Raw genomic sequence first — 9275 nt, 5'->3', positions numbered from 1 at the left:
TAATAACAAAAATAATTGTTTACTTACAACCAACATGAGCATCAATGTTTAAAAATTGTTTTTATTATCTTATTCTTTGATTTTTAGAGGTAATTTTTTCTTGACTAGAATAGAGTACACAGTTAAAATATTATCAGATAGGTGTTACAAAAAGGGGAGTAAATATTTCACCATTTCACTTTAATGGATTAAAAGCCTCAAATATTAAAAACATTGGAATGTGTATTTGAAAGTAGCTTTCATTTCGTGTTCACAGATTTTATCATTGCTAATAAGAGAAAATATATCATTTAAAAGAAAAATCATCAAAAATTTTTGTGATAATGATCTGAAATTAATCGCAAGAAAGGAGCATACTTTTTTCGAATTATTAAAATTTTGATTCTCAGTTTTCTAAATTATTCTCCGGCTATTCTAAAGCATGCTTTGCAATTCGATTCGCCCTAATAATCCCCCATCCTCTTGGAAACTTCAAGTGGAACAAAAACCGGTCTCCTCGTTAAAAAAAAGGAACAAAAACTGATTCGAAAAAGTGGGTAATCAAATAAAAATTGCTTCGAGCGCTGCTCACGAAGCGTTGTGTTCCTTTTCGATTTACTGTCAGAGCAGCACGTGCGGCGGCAAGTTCTACTTTTTTTCGCGCTAGATTGTTCGAAAGAAAAACCGGAAGCGGCGACAGCGGGAGATTTCGGACGCTCACGATATACATTGGATTTATAGTCGTGGTGGACAGCACTTAGTTTTGATGTAAACAATGGCGCTCAAAAATTTCATCTTGAAGAGTGTTGTGATATGTTTAATTATAGTAATCAGTCATATATGTGCGGCAGACAGAGATCCAGAATTATACGATATAGGTGTTGGAATCGCAGATGTCACAGGTCCTGCAGCTGAAATTAATATGGTAAGTAGTTAAGTGCTTTTAGAAAAAAATTTCATACTTGTTACCTAATATGTACAGAGGAAATCCCGATTTTACGTTGTTCATTTCATATGTTATCCCATTTCCAACATCATTTTCTGATCGTCCGTGAAAATTGCTGTATTAATAATGTTAAAATATTCCGGATTTGACGTTATACTTTTTCAGAAAATCCGCTTATTGGGCCATCCCACTGAAAATGACCATTTTGTCCCGCAAGTGACACTTCGTATATTTCATTATTTAAAAGGGTATTCTCATTATTTAAAAGGGTAATGATAAAAATTTTATTGCCTAATAAAATACAATTGAATGTGAGTCCTTAAGCAAAAGATTTCGTCATTACTTTTTTAAATAATTACTTTTAATGAAAATGAACCGTTACGTGCAAGACCCCCTCACGTGATGGACACTATTCCGGCGGAGCACATAAATCGGGTTTAAACTATATAACCGGGCAAGACCAAAATTGGAGAACGTCGATGTTAACCAGTGATTCATTAGAATTGTTTGATCTTTAGTCATTGCCTTTGGCAGAGGGGCCCACCTGGGAGCGGGTCATGGCACAGACTGCGTCATTAAAATTTTTAGTGGGGGCGGGTTGAGGGGCATTTTTTTTTTTCTTTTTGGAGGGTACTTGCTTTTGAAAGGGATCTTCGCGACATTTAGGGGGGGGGGTGCGCCCTTGCTCTTGGGGCTGAGCTTGTCTTTGGGGTGTGAATGTTTACATTCACCGGCTAATGTTAGCAGATTTCGGATTTTCACAGAAACATATAATGCATGGATGGTTATAAGGATAAGATTACTTTGATTTTAATGTAAAAAATAATTGTTTTCACTTTCTCATTACACAAGCATACAGCAACATAGAAATTTATGCAATACCGATGAACCTTTTAAACACTCGCAAGCTTTTGGACTAGCTCTTTCGTATGATAATCATCCGAAGAAATTCCTTTTAAAATATTTAAAAAAATGATAGAATAATAGAAAATCATATTAAAATAAATTGTAGCTACAATTTCCTTTTTGAAAAAAAAAAAAAGTTAAAAATTATTTGTTGAATTTTTGAAAAGTTCAAGCTTTATTGCAGTTTAGTACTTTTTTTTGCACTTAAACTTCCATAGTTTCAATCAAGGGCGCCCATGTAGGCGGAAAGGGGGGGGGGGCTCGAGCGCCTCCTTTGAAATTAGAACTTCCTTGCTTTTAGTACTTTTTCCTTTGCAAAAATGTAAAAACATTTCTTCTCCAGCCATTAATGAATAAGTTATTAAATATGTCAAATTGTGATGACTCTAATCTGCCCCGGTTTCCACGTGGAAAATATCCAGCTAAACCACGGGGAAAATATTTGAGCCCCCCCTTTCAACTTTGCATATGGGCGCCCATGGTTTCAATTAAGTATGTTCAGTTTACTAAGGAAACAGTTGTGGGCACTATTAAATGTTATAAATGTTATATTTATGCTTCACAGTTGAAAATCATCTTTTAAGATCATTGGCGCTGCAAGGAAGTAACCCCCCAGAATTCTTGGTGCTAACACATGCTGTCAATCCCCGATAAGGTATTTGATATACCTGTAAGAACTGCTATGACCAACCCCTCCGCCTTTTTCCGCTCAGAAGGTAAATTCTGGTTGTGTTGGTGTCTGAGACCGATAGTTTATAACGTTGTAAAATGCAATATTTAAAAACCCCACATCAAATAGATTGAGCACATTTTTAACCCCCGACACACAAAGGAAGGGGGTTATAAGTTTGACGTGTCTGTGTGTGTATCTGTCTGTGGCATTCTAGCGCCTAAACGGATGGACCGATTTTGAAAAACTTTTTTTGTTCGAAAACAGAGCTGATCGAGAATGTTCTTAGCTAGGTTGCTTCTTCGGATGACATTAATTAAGGAAGATATTAATTAATAACCTCAAAAAAGTTTTTCGCGACTTTTTCAGCGAAAACATATTGAAACATTTTTAAATTTAGTACCAAAATAAAGAGTATTTTTTTCTGCGTCTGATAGAATGTGTTTGGAACTTCCATGTTATATGGAATTCGAACTATAACGCTTTTTTAAAGCAGATTTTAAGTACGGCTAAGCTTTTATTCAAGGTTGGTAACCGAATTCATTGTTGGCCGACAAGGAAATTAGAAGCAATGATTTAAAATTTTTGTCTGTTGCCTGTTTCTATTTGTTAATAAATAAAATACTTGTAATTGATTTCAATAGTATAAGGCTTTTAAAAGGATTTTAAATTTTCCCCTCTTGATTCTATATTTGCAACCCAGTCGGGTTTTTTTTTTAATTTTAGTTACTTGTGTATGTTTATTAAGTAAAACAGATATTAAGTTAAAATAACAGAGACATTCAATAAGAAAAGGAGATAAGAATGTGACGAAGAGTAGGTATTAAATAAGGGGGAGAAAAAAAATTAAGTAGTGTTGGATGCACGCGATATCTTATATAAGTGTATATGCATTTGACAGAATTTTATAATCTTACTGCATTAATAATATACGGTTAGACAGATGAATGGATAATGGGGTGGTTTCCTTCAGTCAAAAGTAGTACTTTTAGTCATTGAAATGGATAGAATGAGCAAAAAAAAAAAAAACAAGGGCACAGAAAATACTTTCATTTTCCCAACAGTTTTTTTTTTTTTAATTATTTTTTTAAATGTCCGATTTTTCAAACAATCCGTGGTCTTTATGACGTCACAAATGATGCACTTGGCCGCATCTTTCTACTACGTTTCCACGTTATGATAATCAAGCAGCGAATTAAAATTGCGCTCTACCCTTGCTATCAACCATAACGTTGCCAACACACGTGTGTAAAGATGAGAATTAAATGTTTTGTTCTGTGAATGGCAACACAGAATGGCATTTTATCATTTGTGATGTCATCGCCAAGAAATGTAAACAATAAAAGCTCACCGATTAAAGTAGTTTTTTAAAAATATTGAACTTAAACAAATTATTTAAAAAATTGTCAGATCCTATGTTTTTAAGCATGCTCTTTCAGAAAAAAACACTTTTAAAATTTTGGAAACGACCCCATAGTGAAAAAGATCTCGTGCAAGATTTTATAATTTTACAGGATCTAATTTCGAGCTAAAACATAAACAGATACCCATACATAAATAGAAAACCCTAAAAATAAATAATAAAAAGTACCGTGGTGTTTTCCTTTACTCTCTCTCTCTTCCTTCCTTTTTTCAATGTCAATGTCATTCTTTCGTTATTTTTACTCTGCTAGAAAACTTTAAAAGATCTTTAACCAGTCATTCTCCCAGGCATCCATTTAATTTTTGTGATGGAAATGAGTTTCTTTTTACGATTCTAGAAACCTCATCATTTAATCACACATTTTTAAAAATGTATGCAAGCAAAGAAAAAATGAATTGATTCTTCAGTTGACATGATTTTCTTACGCATTACACACATGTTATTAGAATGAATCTTGTCAGGCTTTAATGCAACAAACAAATGTAAATTGTCTACTAAAAAAAAAAAAACAACTATTGAGGTTTTTTTTTTTTTTTTTTTTTTTTTTTTTTTTTTTTTTTTGTATTCAAAAAGATTTTCAAACGCAGTGGCATTGAAAAATTATGACGTGCTTGCGTAGTTTCGCTTTTTATCGTCAAGCATTCTTGAAATACTCCTTTTGTGTTCATTATTCTTAATATCTTTTTTTTTAACTGATACTTTTCGCTACATTTATTTCATCAACCTCATACGTCTATCCTATGCTTCATTTCGTTACTTGTCTGTTTTATCTTACACAAGTTCGTCACGGAAAAAAGGCGCAAAAAATACAAGAAGGTATTCATAAAAGAATAATAATGATTTATGCCCTATAGTTCCCTTTTCCTTCTTGTTTCCACTAATTGTGGAATTTAGTGCAAAAGTTGGATTATATGTTGAGGAGAAAAGGTTTGGATTGATTACAAAATACGTTTTTTTATCTTAATAACCGAGTCAAAAAATATACCAAACACATTTTTAAATATTCTCTCTGTTTCATTTCTCAGCCTAAGATCCAAGGCACAATGGATGGGGCAGCAAAAAAAAAAGATAACTGATTTGTTTTTCGGTTTTTGAGCTTTCCATTCTAAACTTTCATTTTAGGGAAAGTTTAACGTAGAAAAGGGCGAAATAGCAAAACACGGAAATTAAGTTTAAAGAACGCTTGACCTTTCTGCAAATGCAAAAAGTGTACGAGTGCATTTCTGACTGTCTACTTAATCCCTTTTAAATTTAATTTCAGATAGACAACATTGAATAAACCTTTCTCCGAGCTTTATTCCGAAGACTTGAATTAGATACACAAATAAAAATTGCAATTTTTTTCATCAGTAGGAATTTTCTACATTTTTGCTTTGTTGTTTCGAATTAAGTCATTATTTACTTTAATATCATGTATTAATGAAACTTGTTGATAATTTTTTTAAATGTCATATTGGTATGTTTATTTGTACCATACACTATATTGTTCTCTTCTTTGCAACTCCAACATGGTAATAATGGATAATGAGAGTGGTAAGTTAGAGACACTGTCTTACCCTACCTTAGTGAAGAAAATGATACAAATGCTTGCATTAATGAAAACATATTAAGTTCGTAATGTTTTTAGGGATAAGTATTTTTATCTTTTTGGTTGATTTTTACAGCTTTTTAGTAATTAAAATTTCTCTTTCGAAAAAAAAAAATTACGGTTATCCAAAAGAGAAAAAACGAAGTCAAACACTTTTTCTTTTTTTAATCAGTAGGGTATGGTAAATAACTAAAATTTTTCCCTTTGCCCTGTTAAAATTCTACTCCAAAGAAGAATTGTATAACGTAAAAATGTCTTGATGAATACTAATGAAGGGAAAAAAACGCTGAAAGCTTTAAAACATTGAAAATTGTTTATTTTAAAAAAAAAAATCAAGGTTTTTTTTAAAAGAATGTTTGAAAATTCACATACTCTTTCTTTTATCAAGAAGACATGAAGAAAGCGATCAAGGTATTTTCTGTTCTGCACAGACATTTTCTATGTTCATGTTTTGTCTCTAGTTACCCCGGCCCTTTCTCCCGTATGATGTCCCGTCATAACTTTCCCGTAACGTTATGAAGTCCTTAGTAATTTTCAGCAAAATGAATTTCACTCTATCGATAAAGCGATAAAATATAAATCACGAACCATGTTGAAATATTTTAAAGTTTTAATGTAAGAAATACAGACAGCATCCACTCGTCCACTCGTGGGAAATCTATCGGAAATATCTTTAGGTCACTGTGTCAGTCAGTCGGTATTTTCGTTTCGAAAAAAAAAAATGCTTACAATCCATGCTTCAATGATTATTCTCTATTTAGAATCAGTATTTGCATGCCAAATGTTGAAACTTATGATTTGGAAGAAAAAATTACTCTTTCATCCGGAATGGCTAAGTCGTTGTTATTCATACATGTAGGTTTCTTTAAGTTATTTGTAAAGAGGAAAGTTTTGTGCCAGGCTATTTAAATAGACTTTTTTGCCCAAGCTAATACTAATTAACTTTGGTTTCCTAATCAAACTATGTTCCTACTTCTTTACTTTTTTTCCCTCTTAATGTCATAGTCTTATGATCAGTGGTTCCACCGTTACGTATGAGACAAACTGGACTGTCTTTTAATTTGCATTTTTTATTCGAACATTTGTCGGAACTCAACTCCAAAATCAGGCAACGTCCAAAAAAAAAAAAAAAAAATGCTCACATCGCGAATAGATCATTGACAAAAGCACTAAGTCAGAAATGGTGAATTATTTTGTAGTTTGCGCACTGAATTTGATCATTTCGCGATGCGGCAAATCAGTAGTGATCCAAGTTCGATTTCACACCTGTGGATGAGCCCTACATCGATATGATGACGAGCAAACTATTAAAATATTTTTGCCACACTGGCGAAATTTTTCAAGCTATTCATAAAGCTCATATGTATTTGTGTCACAAATGAATAAAATACATGGAACAGGAACTACATCAGAAACACTGTAATGCCTCGAAAAGTGTTTCAGCTGTATCTTTCTTTCTGTGAACAATGTTACTTGAGAAAAAAGGGTACAAAAAAGGCAGTCGTTGTTAAACCAATTCTTACAAACGCATTCCGAAAACGCGGATAGGTTGACCTCATTGACATGGAGTCAAGGCCTGATCGCGAAGTTACTGCATTTTTCATAACTTGTTGCATTATTTATTATTTTATCCTGCTTGGGCTTGTAGCTCAGCAACTAAACCACTCAGAAACTTCGAAATTTCACAAAATGATTTGTTTAATTTCAAAATACAACTTAAAGCTGAAAAATTAAATTTTTAAATAAAATTATTATTTCGGTTAGGATGAAAAACAGTAAATTTCATGTCATTTCCCCATTAAATGCAAAACCCATTGTTACAAAAATTCATTGCCTTACAACAGCAATATTAATAGCAATCATAGTGAAAATTTTGAATCAAGGCTTCTCCGAAGCAAGCATAAAATTTATTCACTATCATTGCTCTCGTAGAATATTTATCCTCATCTATGCCAATAATAGATAACGGAGATAAGTAAAAAGACATAAGATCTTTATCACAAGTAACTTGTATGTTGTGAAACATAAATTAGTTTGGGAAGCCTTTAATATTCAATTAAATTAACACAAATAAATCCTAGAGAGGAGCAAGGATTAATTTTTAGTGTCACTTGCTTAACGTTTTTTGTACCTATATAGGCTTTCTTCCCTTTTAGTATGGAGCATTTATATGAAAAAATAAGGTGAAATTTTGTGATGGTAACATCACACTATTTCTGGAATACATTTATATTAAAAAAGAATAAAATAACAAAATTATTTTTAAAATACTAAGCACTTTTCATAATGTACTCAAAAGGTCAAAATAACTTTTCTGGAAAAGAATGGACAACTTAAGTACTCCTGTGGTTTTCAATTAATCCAAGAAAATGACACCACAAACGAAGAAAAGTGCGGCTCAAGTCAGGTAGAAAATTTCTTATCGTTATCCAGCTTTCATTCATAAATTTGAATGTTAAAACATGCACATTTTTCTTAACGGGAAAGTTTGGTTTGAAATGACTTGAGCCGCACTTTTCTTCGCTTGTGAAGTCTTTATCTTGAAATAATTGAAAACTAACGGAAAACTGAAACTGTCCTTTCTGACCAGGAAAAGTTGTTTTAATTAACAATAATTATTTCACAGTTAAAACCATGGCGTCAGAGTCGGCGTTAATCTCATTTTCAGATAAAGGAGTCGGAGTCGAATGTTCCAGAATCGGAGTCAGTCATTTTTCCTCGGTGTATAAATTTTTGCCAAAGCTACGAAGTCAGAGTCGAAGACCAGGAGTCGACTAATTGTTGAGCACAGGAGTCGGAGTCGGAATCACACGCCCCTAAATTATCGGAGTCGGAGTCTGGCGTTTGTCGTCAAGAGCTATTTCCAACAAAATTTGTTTGAAGTAAATCCGCCTTCAAGTACAAAATCTTCATTGACTTTCAGTTTCCCCGTAGGGGCTAATATTAAAGGATTTGAACTGTTCAAAATTGAACGGAAAATTGTTCAAATCAAAAAGATATTTTATATACAAGTTTTTCATCAAAAGCTTTTTCCTACAAAGTTTGTTAAAAGCAAATTCGCCTCACAGTTCGGAATTGTCTTGAATTTCCCCGTAGGCGCTAATGTTAAGTTCTTTTGAACTGTTCAAAATTAAACAAAAAATAGTTCAAATTAAAAAGTCAAATATAGGAATGTGGTGTCCTCGCCGAGATCTTTCGAACCAAAAGATTTTTGTCCGAATCGGACGATTCACTCAAAAGTTATTGGGGGGGGGGGGGCAGACAGACAGACCGACAGACATTTTCTCCCATGTTAATACCGTACTTTCCAATATTTAATTTTTCGATATTTATTCAATTATTTTCTTTATTTTTGAATTTTTTTTGTTTTTTGGAATATTTTCAAGATACATTAAGCGTTCTTCCATGCTTTTTTCTTCTTTCTCTGACTTTTACTGGGAAAGTAGGCTAAAAAGTAAAACTACACTTGGGGCTTCCCCTTTTCAGGCAGAGCCTTCGTGAAGGCATAAAAGTGGTGTGTATAGAAGGGTAAGGTCGGCAACCCCTTAACTTTTGCAACTGCATATATGAGCATAAAGAGATAGAGAGTGGATTCAGCTTCTGGTTTTGGAGGGAGAAGGAAGGTACTATAAGATCTAAATCTAAGTGTTAGCAATATCAAGTTCATCACGAATTAAATATTCACTCAGAAATAGGGAGTTTGGCGGATACTCTTTTCCAGTAAAAAATTTTAAAATTGTTACTCCCCATTTCCCGTAAAACT

At 33.0% G+C, this 9275-nt stretch overlaps 1 protein-coding gene across 1 annotated transcript in view; it reads left to right on the top strand.

The window, feature by feature from the left end:
* Nucleotides 1-596: 596 nt before the first annotated feature.
* The window catches only part of LOC129217139 (putative neutral ceramidase C), a 74747-nt gene continuing 66068 nt past the window's right edge, over nucleotides 597-9275 (top strand). The window contains exon 1 of the mRNA XM_054851399.1: nucleotides 597-904. Coding sequence (XP_054707374.1) covers nucleotides 755-904 — 150 coding nt within the window. The 5' untranslated portion in view covers nucleotides 597-754. The remainder of the gene's footprint in view (nucleotides 905-9275) is intronic.

This window comes from Uloborus diversus, chromosome 2 (genome assembly GCF_026930045.1).
Source record: "Uloborus diversus isolate 005 chromosome 2, Udiv.v.3.1, whole genome shotgun sequence".
In the NCBI taxonomy this organism is placed as follows: Eukaryota; Metazoa; Arthropoda; class Arachnida; order Araneae; family Uloboridae; genus Uloborus; species Uloborus diversus.
This window is presented reverse-complemented; position numbering and strand designations above follow the sequence as displayed.